The sequence below is a fragment of the Anguilla anguilla genome, chromosome 8 (assembly GCF_013347855.1).
Source record: "Anguilla anguilla isolate fAngAng1 chromosome 8, fAngAng1.pri, whole genome shotgun sequence".
Classification (NCBI taxonomy): domain Eukaryota; kingdom Metazoa; phylum Chordata; class Actinopteri; order Anguilliformes; family Anguillidae; genus Anguilla; species Anguilla anguilla.
Window position 1 is genome coordinate 277,128 of NC_049208.1, and position 24,550 is coordinate 301,677.

At 49.6% G+C, this 24,550-nt stretch overlaps 1 protein-coding gene across 2 annotated transcripts in view; it reads right to left on the bottom strand.

The window, feature by feature from the left end:
* The window catches only part of nrp1a (neuropilin 1a), a 57,037-nt gene that overhangs the window by 25,992 nt on the left and 6,495 nt on the right, over positions 1 to 24,550 (bottom strand). For both annotated transcript variants that reach the window (XM_035428875.1, XM_035428873.1), the window contains exons 3-6: positions 12,867 to 13,048; positions 8,752 to 8,979; positions 6,456 to 6,611; positions 2,721 to 2,887 (exon numbers count right to left, since the gene is read on the bottom strand). In XM_035428875.1, coding sequence (XP_035284766.1) covers positions 2,721 to 2,887; positions 6,456 to 6,611; positions 8,752 to 8,979; positions 12,867 to 13,048 — 733 coding nt within the window. The remainder of the gene's footprint in view (positions 1 to 2,720; positions 2,888 to 6,455; positions 6,612 to 8,751; positions 8,980 to 12,866; positions 13,049 to 24,550) is intronic.

A 24,550-nucleotide genomic window follows, 5' to 3' on the forward strand; every position in this document is an offset into this window, starting at 1 on the left:
GGACATAAAGTGCTTTCGAGCTAAAACACACCAAATCCCAGCATGCACCGTGGCCTTCCAGGGCTGGAGTTTGGGACACCTGGTCTACAGTGAGGCCTGGCCCTTTAAGAGGTTCAGAGCAGCTAACCCACGCCAATAAGCAGAGCCCACAGCCTCATCTCAGCGACCATGACAGGGAACTGAACACGCCGCCCTGGTGAGCTTGAAAGAGCTCCATTAAAATGCATGAGGAGCTGGATGTGGTTTAAATAAAACTGGGGGTGAAAAAAAGAAATGTAGGAAATCGGACCCCGCTTTCATGAATAATCCTGTGCTACAAGGCTAATACATGCACAAATTAATTAAGCCATTGTATGAATGCATCTACAAAAAAAGAAATAAATATGTATTGTACATCTCTCCAGCCATCTGTGCCATTACCAAGATGGCTCTGAAGTGGCAGGCATTGTGACTAATCTAAACAGGATGAAGAGCTCGGCCAGTAAATGGCACTTGTTGCAATTAACTTTGTTCAGGCGCAGCAGCGCTCCTGCCAGACTGCTTCCGCACGCTCCGAACGGAACACCGACCGCACGGTTCTTTCATTTGTTCCCTTGGAAACAAATGCAGATGCAGCTTGACACCTGATTGGGTTTGGGGGGCTGGAGTAGGCAGGAGCACACACACACACACACAAGCACATGCGCAAGCGCGCACACACACACACACACGCACACACACACACAAGCACATGCGCACACACACACACACGCACATGCACACTCACACACACGCGCGGACACACACACACGCACGCGCACATGTGCACACACGCGCGGACACACACACACGCACACGCACGCACACGCGCACACGCATGCGCACACACACACACACATGCGCGCACGCATACACATACACACACACACACACACACCAACACACACACACGCACGCACACGCACATGCACACACACCAACACACACACACACACGCACGCGCGCACACACACACACACACATTCACGCAGGCATACACATACACACACACACACCAACACACGCACGCACACGCACATGCACACACACACACACACACACACACGCACACGCACGCGCACGCGCACGCGTACACATACACACACACACACCAACACACACACACGCACACGCACACAGACCAACACACACACACACACACACGCACACGCACACACACAAAGCCCTGATAGATTTTCAGTTGAAAACCCTCCACATCTCAGGCCCTGCCCTCCTGCACACAGAGGGGACGCTGCTGGATTTCAGTCAGGTCTGAAGGGCGTTTGAGAGGGAGAGGCATTTGATGTGGAGGGAAATCAGGAATGGAAGAAGGAGAGGAAACTGCAGCACCATATAAGGCAATCTGCTGGCCCTTTGTGCTATACTAGCGCAGAAAAAATGAAATGAGGGTAAATTTTTTATTCCAGACACAGTTTCCATGGGGGCTGAGGCAGAACATAAATCCTGGCCTGAACTCTCATTCGGAGTGGAGCAGGACTCAGACCGCTGTCTCTCCAGTCACAGTGCAGCACACTGCTTCATGCGCACTTAGGCTGGTTTCTGTGTTTCGCTGAAAATTCTCAGGGATTGTACAGGAGTGTTCTCCCATTTTAATCACCATCTACAGGGTATTTTGCGTTGGTATTAGAAGCAGGTCTGCCTGCTTGCCTGTCTGTAGGAGTGTCAGCTTCTGAAGAGGTGTTGTGTCTGTCAGCGATGGATCTATAAATTATTTGTGCAGTGTGTGCTAGTGTGTGTGTATAATTGTGCGTGCGTGTGTGTGTGTTGTGTGTGTGTGCGCGCATTTGTGTGTATAAGTGTGTGTGAGTGCGTGTGTGTGTGTGAGAGAGTGTATGTGTGTATAGGTGTATGTGTGTGTGTGTGTGTATGTGTGTGTATGTGTGTGTGTGTGTGTGTATAAGTGTATGGGTGTGTGTGTGTATATGTGTGTGTATGTGTGTGTGTGTGTGTGTATAAGTGTATGGGTGTGTGTGTGTATGTGTGTGTGTGTGTGTGTGTGTATATAGATGTATGTGTGTGTGTGTGTGTGTCCTCTCAAACAGGTTGTGTAGTCTGTGAGCACATGGCAGGTACAGGTGGAACGGCAGGTACAGGCTAAACTCTCTCCACCTGCTTTCAGCACCATCTGCCCCCCCCCCACCGGAGCCCAGTTTTAATGGTACTGGAGACTCCCAGACTGGGGGGGGCGTGGAGGGGGGGCACTGCTGTTCCCCTGCTCGGCTTCGTTCCACTACAGCTCTAACCCCACAGGAAGCGCTGATGAGTGAGTGCGTGCTCCCCCTAGCCCCCCCCCCCCCCCCCCCGGCCACCCCTGCCCCCCAGCCCCCACCCCGGCCCGGGAGCATTGTTAGAGTTTCCGGTAAGTTCCGGCAGTAGCACAGTGGGAATGTTGCAGAGAGAGACGGGCCCATTCCCAGACAGTGAACCATTCCCAACCCCCGGGCCTGAAGTGCTTTCACCCCTGACAGTGCGCTGAAAGCAATGCGGAAACTCTAATGAGCAAACATCAGATGGGGGGGTCCCCCCCAACCCTGCTCGTGGACAGTCACACAGCCCGACTGGTTTCTGTGAAATTTAAGGCAAAATTGATGACCAGCAGAACGCTGTGGCTCTACAAGACCAGGGCTGGTAAATCCTGTTTTAAAATGAGATGTGCCCAAAATATGCTCAGCCCCGCTTACCTGTATCCACTCCTTGCTGGAGTCCTCTGAGGGGGTCCAGCCATTCTCCGGGTAGTTGAGTCTGGCGCGCTCGGGGGACCAGTTGCTGTTGTACTGGGAGGAGGAGGTGATGTGTTCTGAGGGGATCGCCCCCGACTCCATGCCCATGGCCTCCCGGCACTGAAAATCTGCAACAGAACACCCAGCTGGGGTCAGGGGTCATGAGTCAGCTGGACCAGAACCGCAGTCATGAGTGAGCAGGAGCAGAACTGGATTCATGTGAGCTGGAGCAGAACCAGGTTCATCTGTGAGCTGGACCAGAACCAGGTTCATCTGTGAGCTGCACCAGAACCAGGTTCAGGTGTGAGCTGGAATATATTGGCTTTCTCTGTCATGCTTCTCCAGAGGACAGATAAATCAGGGGCCCTCAGGGGCCCTCAGAGACGGGAAACTCAGCCTCCAGAGAGAGAGACAGGGCCTTTTCGGCTCACGGTCATATTCACACACTTTAATAAGCTGAGTCCCACCGCGTTCCCGGCTCTTCGAACTCACTGGAGCTCCTGAGGGGAAAAGCACTGAGCTCTACAGCAAATCACACTGCGCTCAGTCCTCCACTGATGGGCCTGTTCCCAATTAAGCAGGAAATGCAGGTTTTCAGACCTAAATCTCTCTGGGGGCTGCAAGTAGTGTTTGGCTTGATTGCTGGGGATTCTCTCCTGCTATCAGCTGCCAAAGAGCGTGAAAACTCTCCGAAACACTACTGATACATGTGCTTACACTGCACCAAAATCCTCTGTCTCTGCTTCAGACATTTAGGAGCTAAAAAAATCAGTACTTCTTGATTAATGGGGGGAAAAATCTGGGAGGATGCCATCACTGTAACTGTACCCAGGGTAAGAGGGAGTCTCTGTTTGTGTTTGTGTGGGACAGTCACCCAGAGAGGTCGGCAGTGGGTCACAGGGTCACAGGGGGTGTAGGGTGTCCTGGAAAACCCCCCTATACAGTACAATTGTTAAACCACACTTGGAGTACTGTGTGCAGTTCTGGGGATCGTCCTACTAAAAGATATAGAGGCTTGGGAAAAGGTTCAAAGAAGGGCAACCAAATTGATTCCTGGTATGACAGATAAAAGCTATGAAGAAAGACTAAAGATGCTTTATCTCATCAAGCTTAGTAAAAGGAGACAGGGGTGACTTAATTGAGGCTTTTAAATTCATAAAGGGGATCAACAAAGTGAACTACAAGAGATTCTTCAGGTTGAGTTCTACTTGTAGAACGAGATGACATAAATGGAAATTAGCAAAAGGTAAATTCCTTACAGGCATTAGGAAGAATTTTTTCACACAGAGAGTGGTCAATGTGTGGAATAGCCTGCCAGGTCACTTAGTAACTCTGGGGATTTTCAAGACTAGGCTCGATACGGTGTTACACACTATCTAGTCTGTAGGTAATCAGAGCGCTAGGTACAATTTAGTCAGGAAAAAGGCGAGCATGTTGGGCTGAATGGCCTGTTCTTGTCATTATGTTTTGTTATGCTATGTTATGAAAATCAGCGGGGCAGTACCACACACAGGGGGCATAATTAATCTCTCACCTCATCTCTTTAAAAGCCCTTAAAGGATCAGCCCCTGAGTGCATATCCCATCATTTAAATTTACCCTCAGCCAGTTGGGAGTCTGAGATGATCTGAAGCAGCTCTAGTGTGTCCTAAAGGTGATATGTACACAGTGGACATATATGTACATATTCATGTATATTTACGAATATGCACCAGTAATTACAGAAATGTTCCCCACAGATGAAAGAGGAGCTTCATACATTTCTCAGATAAAAACTCATTAGCCTAAGATGGCTCTTTATGGAAAAATTTTTATATATTTTATAGTTTCCAATTTTTTCTAAGCTCTGGTTAGTGTTGATACAGCTCCAGTTAGCGATGGTTGGTTCTGGTTAGTGGTGGTTAACTCTGGTTAGCTCTGAAATGGCTCTGGTCTGCTATGGTTAGCGGTGGTTAGCGCTGATTAGTGGTGGTTAGCTCTGGTTAGCAGTGGTTAGCTATGGTTAGCACTGGTTAGCCTTGGTTAGCTCTGGTTAGCAGTGGTTTGCTCTGGTTAGCCGTGAACCGCTTCCCCAGCAGTTTTAGGCTCAGTGAGTCATATGCTCAGCTGGACGCTAGTCACAGTCACCATGGTGCTCAGTGCTGGCTCTGGTGAAGATGCCACTGAAGGAGTGTGGGTGTCTTTGGCCATCTGGGACAATTAGTGCTTTCTACAACACCCCCGCTCGTCAAACACTAACACCCCCGCTCGCAACACTAACACCCGGGGAGGGACAGGGCCGGTCAGAGCACAGCTTTACAAGCTTATGGAGGCCTGAACTCACACGTACGGTTTATGAGGACTTCACACACTGGGGTGCTGAGGTCAGTTCTCAGGGACAAAACTAAATGTTCACACACATTTCGCAAACTGGAACCAATCCATTAACAAAATGAAATACCTCCCTGTTTTGACTTATTGTTTTAATAAAAAGTCCCAAAGTCCCTCATTAGACCAAATGGACAGGATGAAATGTCAGCATTTTACCCCTTGAACGTTACAGGGACCGAGAAACAGCATGAATCTAAGAGTACCACACTTTTTCTGCAAGGACAACTGTCAGAGCTTCTTGGCTACAGTTCATCCTGTGGACTGCTGAGTGCTGAGGGACTGCATCTAACCAGCTCTCTGCTTCCTTCTCTCAGAATAACCTGCTTGACACCCATCCGGCTTCAGGCCTGGCCACTCGACAGAGGCTGCACTCCTCTCTGATTCTGCCAGATCTCTCAGCTGCTTTTGACACTGTGGAGCACTCCATCCTCCTGTCCTCCCTGGCAGCAACAGGGATCTGCGGCACAACCCTTGACTGGATTGAGTCCTATCTCTCTCCGATCGCTCCTTCTAGGTTGCCTGGGCTAGTAGAGTATCACCGCCCCGCCCCCTTGCCACAGGCTTGTCTTATCACTGCTATGCTGATGACACACAACTCTTTCTCTCCTTCTCCCCATCAGACACACAAGTCCCTGCCCGAATCTCCGCGTGCCTGAGGGACATCCAGAGCTGGATCGACAATCACCACCTGAAGCTCAACCCGGGTAAGACAGAGCTAATCTTCATTCCTGCTCTAACCATTCCCCTCCTTGATTTTTCCATTTCCCTAGGGGACACCTTCATGACGTCATCACCCTGTGCCAAGAATCTTGGCGTGGTCATGGACAACAGGCTGTCCCTCTCCAAGAACATCGCAGCGGTAAGCCGGGCGTGCTGATTCTTCCTGTACAACATCTGGAGAATCCGCCCCTCTCACCACCTACTTAACCCAGCTCCTGGTCCAAGCAATGGTACTATCCCACCTGGACTACTGCAACTCTCTTCTGGCTGGCCTACCGGCATCTGCAATCAGACCCCTGCAACTCATTCAGAATGCTGCAGCTTGTCTGGTCTTCAACCTTCCCAGACACTCCCACGTCACCCCCTGCTCACTACCCTCCACTAGCTGCCTGTTATGGATCGCATCAAAATCAAAACATTCGTCCTAGCATACCAGGCAGTCAAGGGATCAGCCCCAGCATACCTCCACAAGATATTCAAACCCTACATGCCAGCCAGATCCCTCCGTTCTGCTACCTCAGGATGCCTGGCACCTCCCCCTCTTCGCACCTGCGCTCCCCCCCCCCGCCCTGCAGTTTGTAGAAGCTGACGTTAGTGGCTAACGCACCTGCCGGCGTCGGTCTCTCGATGACAGTGAAGTTGGCAGAGAAGCCCTCCTTGGCAATGGCGCTGTCGGTGTTGATCGTTATGGACAGGATTCCAGTGTGGGCCACCACCCGACCGGGTGATGTCTGCCCACAGTAGCGACCGATGTGCGGACCAACTGGGGAAGCGGGAGCAGAGAGACATCTTAACCTAACTCACACAGAACCCACATTAACCCAACTCACACAGAACCCACATTAACCCAACTCACACATAATCAACATTAACCCAACTCACACAGAACCCACATCAACCCAACTCACACAGAACCCACATTAGCCCAACTCACACAGAACCCACATTAACCCAACTCACACAGAACCAACATTAACCCAACTCACACAGAACCCACATTAACCCAACTCACACAGAACCCACAAACGTCACATTAACCCAACTCACACAGAACCCACAAATGGCACTAAAATTGGTTGGTGTCACACCACAGGCTGCACAAACAGCCAATCACCAGCCAGCCACAGTAATAGTGTCCAATATAGCACTCTGTCCATTTATAGAACAGTTTGCAAAGATTTCCTTATCCTGGGGGGAACAAAACTTTGTGTGGAAAAGAGGTCACCAACTGGAATATTGTCTTGTATTCATAGTGCTCCAAACTTTTCCTGTGTATTGAGGACAGGACTGGGCGGAGCCACAGGAGAGACGACAGCAGCTTCAGAGGGGGTGGCAGAGAGACAGGGAGCGGAGCTAAAGCTTAACCAATCACATTCTTACCTCAGCATTCCAGACCAATGCTGGAAAGATTTCTCTGAGGTCTCAGTTTCTCAGACTTCCCCTGCCAAAAATAAATGTGATAATAAAATGGCACAGGACCACGGGGGTCTTTTTAATTATCACCGGGCTCATTAGCCAGCGGCTAATCTGTAAGAGCCATCGCGCTGCTTCAGGTAATGCCCACCGAGCGCTGCATGAGCCTCCAGGCCTCTGTGGGCCTCTGGGCCTCTGGGCCTGTGTGAGCCTCTGGGCCTGTGTGAGCCTCTGGGCCTCTGGACATGTGTGAACCTCTGGACCTCTGGGCCTGTGTGAGCCTCTGGACCTGTGTGAGCCTCTGGGCCTGTGTGAGTCTCTGGGCCTGTGTGAGTCTCTGGGCCTCTGGGCCTGTGTGAGTCTCTGGGCCTCTGGGCCTGTGTGAACCTCTGGACCTCTGGGCCTGTGTGAGCCTCTGGACCTGTGTGAGCCTCTGGGCCTGTGTGAGTCTCTGGGCCTGTGTGAGTCTCTGGGCCTGTGTGGGCCTCTGGGCCTGTGTGGGCCTCTGGGCCTGTGTGGGCCTCTGGGCCTGTGTGGGCCTCTGGGCCTGTGTGAGCCTCTGGGCCTGTGTGAGTCTCTGGGCCTGTGTGGGCCTCTGGGCCTGTGTGAGCCTCTGGGCCTGTGTGAGTCTCTGGGCCTGTGTGGGCCTCTGGGCCTGTGTGAGTCTCTCGGCCTCTGGGCCTGTGTGAACCTCTGGACCTGTGTGAGCCTCCGAGCCTGTGTGAGCCTCTGGACCTGTGTGAGCCTCTGGGCCTGTGTGGGCCTCTGGGCCTGTGTGAGCCTCCGGGCCTGTGTGAGCCTCTGGGCCTGTGTGAGCCTCTGGACCTGTGTGAGCCTCCAGGCCTCTGGGCCTCTGGGCCTGTGTGGGCCTCTGGGCCTGTGTAAATTACTCACTGCAGTGGGGTCTGCCTTCTCTTCTGCTTTCACACACCTGGATTAATGACACCTATAATCCATCTTCCATTCCATCCTCTGCCCTACTGGCTCCTTTGTGAATATTCCTGATTTATACATTATTTTCTTTCATTTTTATACATTGAGTATTTTATGCATTGGAGCAGCTAATCACTGGGCAATGTTTTGGCTGAATGCTCACATGAGGTCCTTGCTCCTGCTTACAACATTTTCTGTCTCATAATTAATTAAGCTAACATTGACCACTAATTGTCTAAATCCTGTTTGATGTCTGAATTAGTTTCATGTGATCCTTTTTATCTGACCTCCATTAAGTTCATAAAATAATGTCTTGTTATTGCTGAAGAGGCCATACCTTGAAATGCATTGTCATTTTGCATATAAAAAGGTGAGAACTTCACTCTTCTTCCTTATCTTTCCAGGTCCCAGATAAAGGGCAAATACATGTGAAATAATTTTATCTCCTTAAACACTGGTACAATTTCAAAACAAGTCTGCAGATCCTTTAACACTTTCAATAAAACACATCACTAAACTAGAACCTGCGATGATGTGTAAGAACTGGGTAAGCGAACCTCCGGGGAAGCCGTCCCAGACCTCCAGCCAGTCGTAGCGGCAGATGGCCCCGTTGGGTGGGGTGGTGTCGGGCTCCAGGTTGAAGTTCTGGAACTCCAGCACGATCTCGGACATGTCGGGGGCGAAGACCATGAAGACGCAGTCCAGGTTGTGGGGGTACTTCTCTGGGTAACCGGGGGACCTGATGACCCCGCTGGTGGAGGTGAAGTTCCTGGAGCACTCCAGCCCTGGAGGCAAACAAAAGGAAATGAATTATTAAAAATTTCAGGACTCATTAAGAGGCCTTTAATTAAGAGGATGTGAATAGTTAAAAATGAAACATTTCACTGCGATTTGTGAGTTTGTAATTTTTTGTCCTGTTTTATAAGAAGCCTGGCTGACCTGTAGTAGGTCTTTTTAGTAAAGCCTTTTAGATGCTGGCACCATTTTCCTGCCAGTCATTTCTGGAACCAGAAAAGAGAAAGCTTTTAAGATTTTTCTATTTTAAACATGAACCTGGTTTACCCTCTGGAGCTGTGATCATAAAGTAATGATAGATCAGTTAATTATTGATTAACGATCGATGCATTGCTGGGAGCTCTGTACAGTGTAGGCGAATGAGGAGCCTCGATAGGCTGAGTGTTCTTAAGGTGTACATGACCCCGCCCCTTTGCCCTCTAGCGCCCAGCCCTGCCTCTCTCTGATTGGCTCCTCAGTGGGGGGATGCTCTGTGGTGGGTCTGTCACCTAGTGGACCATATGGGTGACATGAGCGGTGTAAATTCACCCCCCCCCATCCCCCGTCTCTCTGTCCTGAGTGACAGATGTGATCAGTTTAAGGATGACTGCCCCCCAGGGGGGACGGCCATGGGGCGTGCACTCTCGTTCCAGCAGGGTTTGGGGAGTCAATTCCATTTCCATTCAGTCCATTCAGGAAATTAATTTCAATGTACATTAATGAATTGGGAAAAATTACCATAATGCTCTTGCAAATGATACATTTTTTGTAAAACACACTTTTGTTCGTCACTTTGGGCAAATGATTAAATGATAATTTCAGCTCATTTTTGGAATTTATTGATTGCCAGTTTTACACAGCAGGAGCCTTTGCTCTACTCTCTCGCTCGCTCTGTAAGAGCCCTAACCCTGACCCCAAATTGTTCTTGTTCTGCTGCTCTGTGTACTGGAGACAGACTGAGCCTCTGGGTGGGGCGGGGCGGGGCTGGGTGGGGCTGGGCGGGACGGGGCTGGCCAGGGCTGGGCGGGGAAAAAAGAGGTAATGTAGCTGATCCATCCCCAAATCATCAGCCAAGAAATATTTTCACCCTTTTTTTTCATCCCAGCCTTTCCCCGCTCCTGTTACGCACCGGATCCCCGCTCCTGTTACGTGCCGGACAGGCGGATCCCCGCTCCTGTTACACGCTGGATCCCCACTCCTGTTACGCACCGGATCCCCGCTCCTGTTACGCGCGAGACGGCCGGATCCTAGCTCCTGTTACGCGCCGGATCCCCACTCCTGTTACGCACCAGATCCCCGCTCCTGTTACGCGCCGGATCCCCGCTCCTGTTACGCGCCGGATCCCCGCTCCTGTTACGCGCCGGACGGGCGGATCCCCACTCCTGTTACACGCCGGATCCCTGCTCCTGTTACGCGCCGGATCCCCGCTCCTGTTACGCGCCGGACGGGCGGATCCCCGCTCCTGTTACGCGCTGGACGGGCGGATCCCCACTCCTGTTACGCGCCGGATCCCTGCTCCTGTTACACGCTGGATCCCCGCTCCTGTTATGCGCCGGATCCCCGCTCCTGTTACGCGCCGGACGGGCGGATCCCCGCTCCTGTTACGCACCGGATCCCCGCTCCTGTTACGCGCTCGATCCCCGCTCCTGTTACGCACCGGATCCCCGCTCCTGTTACGCGCCGGATCCCCGCTCCTGTTATGTGCTGGACGGGCGGATCCCCGCTCCTGTTACGCACCGGATCCCCGCTCCTGTTATGCACCGGATCCTCGCTCCTGTTACGCGCCGGACGGGCGGATCCCCACTCCTGTTACGCGCCGGACGGCTGGACTGTTACTGTTGTCCTGCCACAGTCACACCTGGGGCATTAACAGGCAGCTCCCTTCCACAGACTCTGACCAATAACTGGAAGACGCTGATGGAGCCATTCATTTATCCCATTATTCCCTTTTTCAGTGCAGCCCTGGGCTAGAACAGGCCATGTGTGGCACATTTTTGAAAACACCATTGATGGGAAAAATCTGTACATTTTCATAACAAATACAGACGTTTTTACCGAAGGGACTCAAAGATCAGTCGCTATACCCTGATTCACTCACACTGCTCTGCTTTCTTGATTCAACCCGAATGTAGCGTAGAACTGTGGGGACTGTTCTCCATTTTAAATGTGTGCTGAATGTTAATCATTCCCTGACCTCCCACCAAATTCTTGAGAGTTAATGGCCTTTGCTCCAAGACTCAGGCATCAGAATCAAGTCCTGGAGGGCCGCAGTGTCTGCAGATTTAACTCCAGTCCTGGAGGGCCACAGTGTCTGCAGGTTTAACTCCAGTCCTAGAGGGGCTGCAGTATCTGCAGATTTAACTCCAGTCCTGGAGGGCCGCAGTGTCTGCAGATTTAACTCCAGTCCTGGAGGGCCACAGTGTCTGCAGGTTTAACTCCAGTCCTGGAGGGGCTGCAGTGTCTGCAGGTTTAACTCCGGTCCTGGAGGGGCTGCAGTGCCTGCAGGTTTAACTCCAGTCCTAGAGGGTCACAGTGTCTTCAGGTATCTATTGATTCCTTTCAGTCAGCCCCTGTCCTATCAAAGTCTACCCCTCCCTCACTAAGCCCCTCTTTAAAAATGTTACATATTAGTGTGCTATAATAAGTGTTCTGAACAACAGTAAGATTAAAATAAGAGTGTGCCAGACCTGCACCATGAAAACAATCTCCCTTCAGACTGAGGAGTGTGAGCTCACAAGTTCACTACTTTATTATTGCTTGCATGTGTGTGTGTGTGTGTGTGTGTATGTGCACGCACAAAGATTTGTGAGTGCATGTGTGTGGAGAATTTTCTAAATGGCTTCTGAGAATTTATACAGCAAGGGAATTTCTGAAAATCCTTCTGTGCTGTCCTGATCATAAATGTGTCATGATATCTAATCACCATGGTTACAGATTGGTTCGGACAGTTCAGAGGTTTTGGTTTGGTCGGTTCAGGGGTTTTGGTTTGGCCGGTTCAGGGGTTTTGGTATGGCAGGTTCAGGGGTTTTGGTACGGCAGGTTCAGGGGTTTTGGTACAGCAGGTTCAGGGGTTTTGGTTCGGCCGGTTCAGGGGTTTTGGTATGGCAGGTTCAGGTGTTTTGGTACGGCAGGTTCAGGGGTTTTGGTATGGCAGGTTCAGGTGTTTTGGTACGGCAGGTTCAGGGGTTTTGGTACGGCCAGTTCAGGGGTTTTAGTTCGGTCGGTTCAGGGGGTCTGGTTGGGATGTTTCAGGGGCTCTGGTTTAGCGGGTTCAGGGGTTTTGGTTCGGCAGGTTCAGGTGTTTTGGTATGGCAGGTTCAGGTGTTTTGGTACGGCCGGTTCAGGGGTTTTGGTATGGCCGGTTCAGGGGTTTTGGTTCAGCCGGTTCAGGGGTTTTGGTATGGCAGGTTCAGGTGTTTTGGTACGGCAGGTTCAGGTGTTTTGGTACGGCAGGTTCAGGGGTTTTGGTATGGCAGGTTCAGGTGTTTTGGTACGGCAGGTTCAGGGGTTTTGGTATGGCAGGTTCAGGTGTTTTGGTACGGCAGGTTCAGGGGTTTTGGTACGGCCAGTTCAGGGGTTTTGGTTCGGTCGGTTCAGGGGGTCTGGTTGGGATGTTTCAGGGGCTCTGGTTTAGCGGGTTCAGGGGTTTTGGTTCGGCAGGTTCAGGTGTTTTGGTATGGCAGGTTCAGGTGTTTTGGTACGGCCGGTTCAGGGGTTTTGGTACGGCCGGTTCAGGGGTTTTGGTTCAGCCGGTTCAGGGGTTTTGGTATGGCAGGTTCAGGTGTTTTGGTACAGCAGGTTCAGGTGTTTTGGTACGGCAGGTTCAGGGGTTTTGGTACAGCAGGTTCAGGGGTTTTGGTACGGTAGGTTCAGGGGTTTTGGTACGGCAGGTTCTTACCCTTTTTGAAGACCTCGTAGCGGATGGAGAAGCCAGCTCCGTGTGTCTCGTAGTCGGACACAAACTTGATGTAGAGCTGGTTAGTGGAGGAGATGATGGGGGAAGGAGCGATCTTCCCGCAGAACTTCCCCACCAGCGTGTCCGTCTCATCCCCCCCATCCCGCACCTCCACGTAGTCGTACCTGAGAGAGACGCACCAACACCAGGGATCTGTTAGTCTCATCTGGCAACCCGTGACTAACTATGGCTTGATAGGGTTGCCATAAGCTCAGAAAATCATCCTAATTAGTTGAAGATCTAAGCAGAGGGGTTTAACCATAATAAACCTTATCCAGCCACACTCATAAACTCCAACACAGACACAGTGTACAACTGACCAAATCTGGGGTTCAGTCACCATCTGCTCTTTAATTAATAGCAAGAACTTTTTCTTTTCTTCACAAAAACAATTTGGAGAGTCCAGCCATCACTAAAACTAGTGTGGCAAACTGAGTTTGTGAAAAATAAGTGTACTGTTTGTGTTTACTCAAAGTTAAAGACAAATGTTGATTGAAAACATGGCAACATTCCCATCTCTTAGGATCTTCACCAGGTACCAAGCGTTTGCCAGCATTCCCACTCCTGAATGAAGGACGCATCACAGTGGCACATACTAAGGTCGCTTGATGTAATTATCGCGTGGGGTGAGGAGTGGGGGGTGAGGAGGGTGTATGTTGAATACATATCTGGTGAGAGTTAGGCAGGTGGTGAGGACTGGTTTTTACTTTAACATTACATAACATTACACACATTTTATAAAATGCAATGCTAGCTATTTGCCATATTAATTATATCTGCAGTGCACTATGACTGCATAGCAACCTGAATTTGGTAAGCCTTCCACAGAAGCACTCACATACAGGACAAAGGGCAGCTCAATTTGTCTAATAAATCTGATAATAACAAAAAAACCATTTTTACTTGGACTGAGAGTGAAGTCAGCAAGTAACGTGAGTCACACCTTCAGAGGGGGAGAATCACTTCTTCTTCCCACAAACACAGGAAACTGCAGAGTCTGCAGCGTAAATCTGACGTAATCTTAGGGTTGTAGCTAGGTAAGCTGTTTATCTTAGTTGACTTAGTTGAGTAGGCAGTCGTGCAATAACTATTGCTTGTTTTATTTGCATAGACTGCTTTGTTGCTGTTTTTTGTTGTGTTAATCAGATTAACCTACAGGGTCCAAGTTAAACTACGCGGTCGTTCCCTGCACTTGGAACTGTACTTCCCTCTAGGGTTTTCAACACGCTTGTTCCTCGTTTTGGTTATACACTTTGTTGTACGTCGCTCTGGATAAGAGCGTCTGCCAAATGCCTGTAATGTAATGTAATGTAATGTAAATGGGGCCTAGTTTCTGGTGTGAAGCAGTAAGTGGTGATCTACCAAAAAACATTTAGTGGGTGCTGTGCACACTTAGCAGTGCGATTTCCGCCCAAAAAAAAACTTTACTACAGGGTGTGACAGATTAATAATTACTTTAGGGTGTGGCAGAGTGAATCAGCAGCCAGCTGGAAGGGATTGTTCATTAATCGGCTGATTTTATCCAGTTATAACAGAGCCAAAAAAGGCTGCGAGAAAGCGTCGGTTTCAAGGTCAAATGTACAATGCGCTCACCAGTGACCCCTGCTGGACAGACTGAAAACCTGCGGGATGTGTTCCACTGTCTGTGGCACCACTGGGGGGGGGGGTATCTACCACCTGGACTGGGTCTTTTTAACCCCAAATGTGAACCTTATCTTTTCATGATTGATAGAAAGGGTCGGGAAGTCCTGGTCAAATTCAAATAAAAAATGGCTCTGTACATGTTGTCACCCCCCCCCCCCCCATATATGTGTGATCGGCTACACGATTCCTGGGCTGCAGTCAGAACAGCATTGAGGGGGGTGCCGATGAAATGGGAGGGGGGGTTTGGCATTCTCACTGACTGACAGGAGAGAGCTAGTGAGCCATTCTACATCTGACTGCCTGAGACATACATTTCAAACACACACACACACACTCACACACAGACCCACTGATATAATGGAATTCTGCTCAATCCATAGCAATCCCTACCCTTCCTCCCCATAGCCTCTCTCATTACATTAAAACATAAATAACATAACGTAAAGTAACATAAAGCTAACTCCCCCAGCACAGTATACACTCAGGGGTTTACAAATTAGTGCTGAGGGGGGCCTTATATGTTTGGATATAATGGCTGGCTTGACAAGACACTCTATATGCAAAGCCCACCTTAAATTACAGACAAAACAAATCCTGTTGGCTGCAAAGTTCAGATGCAAACACTGCCTGCATTCTAGCCGTTGGAAAAAATGTACTTTACCTTTTGGGGGGGTGGGGGGTGGGGGGGGGGGGGCAGGAAATGTACTCTCATGGTGAGACACAGCTCCACTGGTAGAAATATGTTTCTGTGTGGTCCCTGTCACTCCCCGCCCGTACCCCACCCAGCGCCCCCCGCCACCCCCCCACTAGAGAGCGGAGCAGCCTCCTTAAACCTGCCCCAAAATTCAGAGTAACGGCAAAGGAAATGCTAATGCGGGGGCAGGGGGCATGTAACACATGACAATGAGGAAACCCAAGGGGGGTAATTGTTGGGGGGTGTTAGAACAGGGGGTTGGTCACAACAGAAGGGCTGACTAATAAGATTTCAATTAAAGACTGGTTTTGTCTTTCAGATCATTCTGGATAAGGTTGGGATGTGGGCAGGGCAAAAATCTCCTCCTGTTTGGGGTTTTGGGAATTGGGCATTTTCTCGAGGGAGGGGTGCCCACCCCTTTCCTCCCCAGGCAACTGTAGTGACAGAGCTGTTTGGCTTTCAGAAATCAGGGCAGTTTTCACAAAGCACCTTCCTCAGCAACATTCTTATAAGCCTGGCTGCACATACACTAGTATCACGGCACTCATACTGTGGAATCTTATAGTCAGTTCTGTTTAACAACAGGGGGAATTGAGATCTCTTGATCTGAATTTTAACCCTTTGAAGAGTAGGTTTTTTGGAAAGTTTTTTGGTATTCTAGAACACCATTGCTTACAGTCACCAGCAGTGACTGTGACATCAGCATTAGAATGTTCAGTGAAGAGCATTCTAATCACGTATTTGTGACCTCACACCTTAAAGGGTTAAAGCACTTCTACTCATAGCAGTTAAGTGAGGGGCTTGACTTATACTGCCTCTGCTTTTTTCATCTCTCACTGGGGTTTTTCTTCTTCATGGGCCTTGTTTCCTAAGACACGGACACGCCTAGAACACATGAACCTTTCAGCAGAGCACACATGCCTTGAAAACTCAGGGGTCTAAAATGTTTTCTGAAAGCTGCAAGCCCAGCGGTTCATGCTGATGTGCATTCTCTGGGACAATGACGGCATGAACACGCCTCTCTGTCAGAGTGAAGCTGCTAAAACTGACCTACAGCCATTCATCTTTGTGTTCCCCACTGACGAAGTTCCCCAGGGAAACAAATCCTTTTGACAGATGGTTCTGAGGTGTTCCAGAATAGAAGGTTCAGTGCCAGCACACCACAGCACACTTCCCTTTCAAACGCACAAACACTCCAGAGGGAGATAACCTTGACAAAATGCCAACAAACACACATCACTGATAACAGACCTGAGACTGACTCATTCGGCAGTTTAAAAAAAACAACGGTGGGTGAAGTAACAATGGTGCTTAGCAATGGAAGCCTTCAGTTTGCTTTTTCTATTGTGCCCAGCAGGAAAGTTCAGCCTTTTCCCAGCCAGGAGGGGATTTAGTGCCCCCTTATAAAATGTCTGCGGGTCACCTGGAAGAACCGGTTTTGTGCAGAGTGTGTAAAGTTTTTATTCTGCGGATCTGTAACTTATTAGGTTAACCATTTTGAGGGAGCTCCCGGACAGCGTCAGTCCTGGTAAGGGGGTGAGTGCAGGCTCATCTGGAACACATTACCACAGAAGAGGAAAATAAAGTCTGCAGCTCGTTCACCTCTGCGATCTACCTCAGCGTGAGTCTGCCCACCGACGACCCCCCCACCCCGACCCCCCCACCCAGACCCCCCCTCCAAGTCTGCGCTGGAGTCATTACTGAATCTGCCACAGAAACCAAGCCGCTGGGCGGGGAGGGGGATTGGGGGGCGTTTAATAGAGTCTGAACATTAACAAGCTTCCAAACTGGGAACGGGGGGGGGGGGGGGGGGGGGTGGGTACTCTCTCTCCTCTACAACCCAGGATGAAGCCAGAGTTTGTTCAGGACCCTTCTGCAAATAATATCCCAAAGTTTCCAAAAAGATTTCTCAAGAAAATATAACATCCAGAAGCTTACATATTTACACAAGGAGCTGTCAGTGGATGGAACAGCCTGCCAGATCACACAGCAAAGAGAGACTGTCAGGCTGCTCAGAGAGAGAGACCGCTGCTCAGAGAGAGAGACCCCCAGGCTGCTCAGAGACAGAAAAAGAGACCCCCAGGATGCTCAGAGAGAGAGAGATCCTCAGGCTGCTCAGAGAGAGAGATCCTCAGGCTGCTCAGAGAGAGAGAGACCCTCAGGCTGCTCATAGAGAGAGACCCCCAGGCTGTTCAGAGGGAGAGACCCACAGGCTGCTCAGAGAGAGACCCCCAGGATGCTCAGAGAGAGAGAGATCCTCAGGCTGCTCAGAGAAAGAGATCCTCAGGCTGCTCAGAGAGAGAGACCCCCAGGCTGCGCAGAGAGAGAGAGATCCTCAGGCTGCTCAGAGAAAGAGATCCTCAGGCTGCTCAGAGAGAGAGACCCCCAGGCTGCTCAGAGAGAGAGAGATCCTCAGGCTGCTCAGAGAAAGAGACCCTCAGGCTGCTCAGAGAGAGAGACCCTCAGGCTGCTCAGAGAGAGAGATCCTCAGGCTGCTCAGAGAGAGAGAGACCCTCAGGCTGCTCAGAGAGAGAGACCCCCAGGCTGTTCAGAGAGAGAGACCCCCAGGCTGCTCAGAGAGAGAGACCCCCAGGCTGCTCAGAGAGAGAGACCCTCAGGCTGCTCAGAGAGAGAGACCCTCAGGCTGCTCAGAGAGAGAGATCCTCAGGCTGCTCAGAGACAGAGATCCTCAGGCTGCTCAGAGACAGAGATCCTCAGGCTGCTCAGAGAGAGAGACCCTCAGGCTGCTCAGAGAGAGAGATCCTCAGGCTGCTCAGAGAGAGAGACCCTCAGGCTGCTCAGAGACAGAGATCCTCAGGCTGCTCAGAGAGAGAGACCCCCAGGCTGCTCAGAGACAGAGATCCTCAGGCTGCTCAGAGAGAGAGACCCCCAGGCTGTCTGGCTGGGGTGCTGAAGCAGATTTAAGGGGGTCTGCTGAGGCCCCCGGCGCTGGGGCCAAATCCACCTACGCAGCAGGGCGGGGCTGAGGAATTAAAGGAAGGAAGCGCAGTCAGTTCAGAGGAATTTAAACACAGGAGAGAGTAATCCAGCCCTCCCATCGCCCTCCAGACTAAATTTAGCAGCGCGAGACAAAGAGAGACCGGAGGATCGCTGTAAATAAAAAGGCTGGAAACAGGGGCACGTTCCCCAGTAACCTGCCAAAAAACAACCTTATGACTTAGATCATAATCTCCTCTCTACGGCAAGCTCCACAAGGCTCTGTACAGTGAGGTAGATGTTATTGTAATGTAACTGTATACTCTAATCATTACTGACAGCATAAATCTGTGTTTTACAGTTCTAGCATAACTCCAGGAGGGAATACTGAGGCCTGGGCGTGACGGTGTTTAGCACACATGGCCTGGGTCAGATCCACTCTTTTGAGCTGCATGTGTGTTTCTTTGGTCAAATGATACAAAAGCAACATTTCCAGGCGGGATTTGGCTGGAAAGGTTCTCGGTCCAGAAAGGGGCCCTCGAATCAATCTGTCACTTTAAATAAGACTCTCCTACTGGTTAAGGGAAAAAACAAACCTGAAGACCAAACAGATTTCCAAAAACAAGAGCGAGACGCAGTGGCAAGAGGGAGGCGAGGAGGAGGTGGGGAGGTGAGGGGGAGGTGGGATGGAGGTGAGAAGGAGGTGAGGGGGAGGTGAGAGTGAGGAGAGGAGGAGGCAGGAGGTGAGGAGGAGGTGAGAGGGAGGAGAGGAGGAGGGGGGAGGGAGGTGAGGAAAAGGTGGGAGGGAGGAGAGGAGGAGGCAGGACGGAGGAGGTGAGGAGGAGGTGGGAGGGAGGAGAGGAGGATGTGAGGAGGAGGCCAGAGAGAAAAGAGGAGGCGGTGAGGAGGAGGTGAGAGGGAGGAGAGGAGGAGGTGAGAGGGAAGAGGTGGGAGAGAGGAGGAGAGGAGGAGCCGAGAGTGAGGAGAGGAGGAGGCAGGAGGGAGGAGGTAAGAAGGAGGTGGGAAGGAAGAAAGGAGGAGGCAAGGAGGAGGTGGGGGGTACGTCAGTCAGGCCATCAGGGGGAGCTATGGCCTCCCGCGGGACACTAACTGAAACTTAGGCCAGTTTAACGCTGAACTGCCCAAAGGGGACCATACCTCACCCCTCGCTAAGGTCCGCTTCACTTCTCCTTCAGCATGTAACATTAATTAGCCCCCCCCCCCCCCCAAACCAAATGAAATAGCTTTAAACCTCTCAGCTCTCTTTGAGCTTGTAAGGGCCTTGCATCAGCCATGTTCACGGGGGAGGGAGGGCAGGCTGAGGTGTGTGACTGCGACTCCATTAGAGCGCAGAAACAGAGCCGCTACGCGCTGTGATTTCAGACGCCGCTGGACACGCTAAGCCAAGAACACACCCTGAGGACAAGGCGTCTCACGCGAGCACTTACCATCCTCACCTCAGTGACAGGCCCATGCACTGAAACAGCCTGGCCGCTCTGCATTAAACAGCCTGGCCGCTCTGCATTAAACAGCCTGGCCGCTCTGCATTAAACAGCCTGGCCGCTCTGCATTAAACAGCCTGGCCGCTCTGCATTAAACAGCCTGGCCCCTCTACATTAAACAGCCTGGCCGCTCTGCATTAAACAGCCTGGCCGCTCTACATTAAACAGCCTGGCTGCTCTACGTGAAACAGCCTGGCCGCTCTGCATTAAACAGCCTGGCCGCTCTGCATTAAACAGCCTGGCCGCTCTACATTAAACAGCCTGGCCGCTCTACATTAAACAGCCTGGCCGCTCTGCATTAAACAGCCTGGCCGCTCTGCATTAAACAGCCTGGCCGCTCTACATTAAACAGCCTGGCTGCTCTGCATTAAACAGCCTGGCCGCTCTACATTAAACAGCCTGGCAGCTCTGCATTAAACCGACTGGCTGCTCAAACTCGACACAAAGCACTAACACTACTCTGGCTCTATTAGTGGAGTCAATAAAGTCACAAACGTTCATCGATTTTTGTGGAAAATAAGTTTTGTAAAAGCACCAATGAGTCTGCACAGTTCTCCGCTTCACCGCAGTTCATTAGCTCAGGTCCATTCTAAAAAAGAGTGGAGATGCAGGAAGAGGAATTGATGTTTTATTGGGACGGTGTATCTCCAGCCCATACTGTGTACATCACTACGCTGTGGACAGCACTTTCAGCTCATATAAACACGAGGACACTCAGCTCAAATAAACAGGAGGACACTCAGCTCATATAAACACGAGGACACTCAGCTCATATAAACAGGAGGACACTCAGCTCATATAAACAGGAGGACACTCAGCTCATATAAACAGGAGAACACTCAGCTCATATAAACACGAGGACACTCAGCTCATATAAACACAAGGACACTCAGCTCATATAAACACGAGGACACTCAGCTCACATAAACAGGAGGACACTCAGCTCATATAAACATGAGGACACTCAGCTCATATAAACATGAGGACACTCAGCTCATATAAACACCAGGACGCTAAGCTCATATAAACACAAGGACACTCAGCTCATATAAACACGAGGACACTCAGCTCACATAAACAGGAGGACACTCAGCTCACATAAACAGGAGGACACTCAGCTCATATAAACATGAGGACACTCAGCTCATATAAACAGGAGGACACTCAGCTCATATAAACAGGAGGACACTCAGCTCATATAAACAGGAGGACACTCAGCTCATATAAACATGAGGACACTCAGCTCATATAAACACCAGGACGCTAAGCTCATATAAACACGAGGACACTCAGCTCATATAAACACCAGGACGCTAAGCTCATATAAACACCAGGACGCTAAGCTCATATAAACACCAGGACACTCAGCTCATATAAACACCAGGACGCTCAGCTCATATAAACAGCAGGACGCTCAGCTCATATAAACACCAGGACACTAAGCTCATATAAACACAAGGACACTCAGCTCATAAACACGAGGACACTCAGCTCATATAAACAGGAGGACACTCAGATCATATAAACAGCAGGACACTCAGCTCATATAAACAGGAGGACACTCAGCTCATATAAACAGGAGGACACTCAGCTCATATAAACACGAGGACACTCAGCTCATATAAACATGAGGACACTCAGCTCATATAAACATGAGGACACTCAGCTCATATAAACAGGAGGACACTCAGCTCATATAAACAGGAGGACACTCAGCTCATATAAACAGGAGGACACTCAGCTCATATAAACAGGAGGACACTCAGCTCATATAAACAGGAGGACACTCAGATCATATAAACAGGAGGACACTCAGATCATATAAACAGGAAGACACTCAGCTCATATAAACATGAGGACACTCAGCTCATATAAACATGAGGACACTCAGCTCATATAAACACCAGGACACTCAGCTCATATAAACATGAGGACACTCAGCTCATATAAACAGGAGGACACTCAGCTCATATAAACAGGAGGACACTCAGCTCATATAAACACGAGGACACTCAGCTCATATAAACATGAGGACACTCAGCTCATATAAACAGGAGGACTCTCAGCTCATATAAACAGGAGGACACTCAGCTCATATAAGCATGAGGACACTCAACTCATATAAACACCAGGACACTCAGCTCATATAAACACGAGGACACTCAGCTCATATAAACATGAGGACACTCAGCTCATATAAACACGAGGACAGACAAGCAGAGAACCAGAAGTCTTGCAGCTGGTTGTTCTTCTGCCCTGGTAATTGCTGGCTGAAAGGTTTGCATTCGTAACAGAAAATAGAGAAAAGATGACAAAGGCTCATACTGTCCACCACTGCCTGCTCCACCTGATGTAGAAAAAAAATTCAGCTGACATTCTCTCACTCAGTCTGTTTGATATCATCCTCCTTCCAAGTCCTTTGACGAGACAGACCTGATTTTTATCATTTTTTATGAGTTTTTATGAGAACAGCAGAACACGCTGTGTGTGTGTGTGCGTCTGTGTGTGTGAGAGAGTGTGTGAGTGTGTATGCGTGTGTGTGCATGCATGTGTGTGTGTGTGTATGCACCCGTGTGCATGAGTGTGTGTGAGAGTGTGCGTGTGTGTGCGTGTGTGCGTGTGTGTTTGTGTGTGTGTGTGTGTGTGTGTGTGTGTGTGTGTGTGTGTGTGGGTGTGTGTGTTTGTGTGTGTGAGTGTGTATGCGTGTGTGTGCATGCATGTGTGTGTGTATGCACCCGTGGCATGTGTGTGTGTGTGAGTGTGCGTGTGTGTGCGTGTGTGTGTGTGTGTGTGTGTGAGAGTGTGTGTATAAGATACTTAGAAAGACAGGGCAAAAGGAAATTAGCCTGGTCTTTATTTCAACATTAGCAGGAGGTTCAGCAAAGGAACAGAAACCACTGCTGTATGCCTCTCCTCACCCTAATATATTTCAGCTCAATCCTAACAAAAAGAAATGGACACTTAAAAACCATTTTGGAGCAATCGATAGTTATCCTTGGTAAAATATACAGAGATCAGGATATCAGGGACAGCAGGAACAGTTGATATTACAATGCTAACACTGCAGAGAAGCAAGCAAAACATCTGAGAGCAATTTCAGCGCTAAGCAACAGAAACAGCAGAATATGCTGAATGTTGAGCCCTTAAGATGGCCGCTCTTTGTGCAAACGCTCCACGCTCGCAGTGCGTAATCCTACGTTTGTTTCCCTTTGGAAAGAAGCAGTTTCTCTGACATCTGGGAAAAGGCTTCGGTCTCAGAAATGTGTTTATGAGGATTTGTTGAAAATGCTTGATTCCCATCTGAGGGTTTAACCCAGAAAATGCTCTTCATAATCAGCAATGTTTTCCAAATGTTTGGCCTTTGAATAAAGACCATCTTGTTTTGTACTATTGTACAAATACAAATGCCTCTGTCATTCCGTCATATAGGCCTATAATACAAAAATACTCTTTGAATCACATCTAAAATATAATAGCTAAAGCATCATTTTACAAAGCGACTTGGCTCTTCATTTTTTACACAGACATAAATTCTGTTTATCTGTTGTGTGAAAATCAGATAGTGAACACAGTTACTCAATACAAGTGTGGACAACCAAACAGACTAAAAAATAACCCTGTCACCACTGTCATACTTTTATTATCAGGAGTTATGTTTTTAATCTCTCTCTGGCTTTGGGGCTCATAACTTTCTGTAAAGTATAACTGATCTGAGGAAAGAGAGACAGAAGAGAGGAGAAGAATAAGAGCTGTAGAGACAGGAAAGGAAGGTCCCTCACCGTCTCCAGCAGACACTGCAGTCCTGTACTACTACATTACCGCTCAATGGACCTGTACCCTGCAGTACCGCTCACTGGACCTGTACCCTGCAGTACCGCTCACTGGACCTGTACCCTGCAGTACCGCTCACTGGACCTGTACCCTGCAGTACTGCAGGATGAAAAGCCTGACCCAGAGGTCTACTTCCACAACCATGGCTGGCCAACTCTGCCACTGCAGTACAGACACAAACTGCCACTGCAGCACAAACACAAACTGCCACTGCAGTACAAACACAAACTGTGCCACTGCAGCACAAACACAAACAGCCACTGCAGCACAAACACAAACTGCCACTGCAGCACAAACACAAACAGCCACTGCAGTACAAACACAAACTTCCACTGCAGCACAAACACAAACTCTGCCACTGCAGCACAAACACAAACTCTGCCACTGCAGCACAAACACAAACTGCCACTGCAGCACAAACACAAACTGCCACTGCAGCACAAACACAAACTGCCACTGCAGTACAAACACAAACTCTGCCACTGCAGCACAAACACAAACTCTGCCACTGCAGCACAAACACAAACACAAACAGCCACTGCAGCACAAACACAAACTGCCACTGCAGTACCAATATAAACTTCCACTGCAGCACAAACACAAACAGCCACTGCAGTACAAACACAAACTCTGCCACTGCAGTACAAACACAAACAGCCACTGCAGTACAAACACAAACTCTGCCACTACAGCACAAACACAAAATCTGCCACTGCAGCACAAACACAAACTCTGCCACTGCAGCACAAACACAAACTGCCACTGCAGTACAAACACAAACTCTGCCACTGTAGCACAAACACAAACACAAACAGCCACTGCAGCACAAACACAAACACAAACAGCCACTGCAGCACAAACACAAACTGCCACTGCAGCACAAACACAAACTCTGACACTACAGTACAAACACAAACTCTGACACTACAGTACAAATACAAACTGCCACTGCAGGACAACACAAACTTTGGAACTAAGGTAAAAGAATGTGGTCTTCAGAGTGTGCTGGGTGAGCGTGG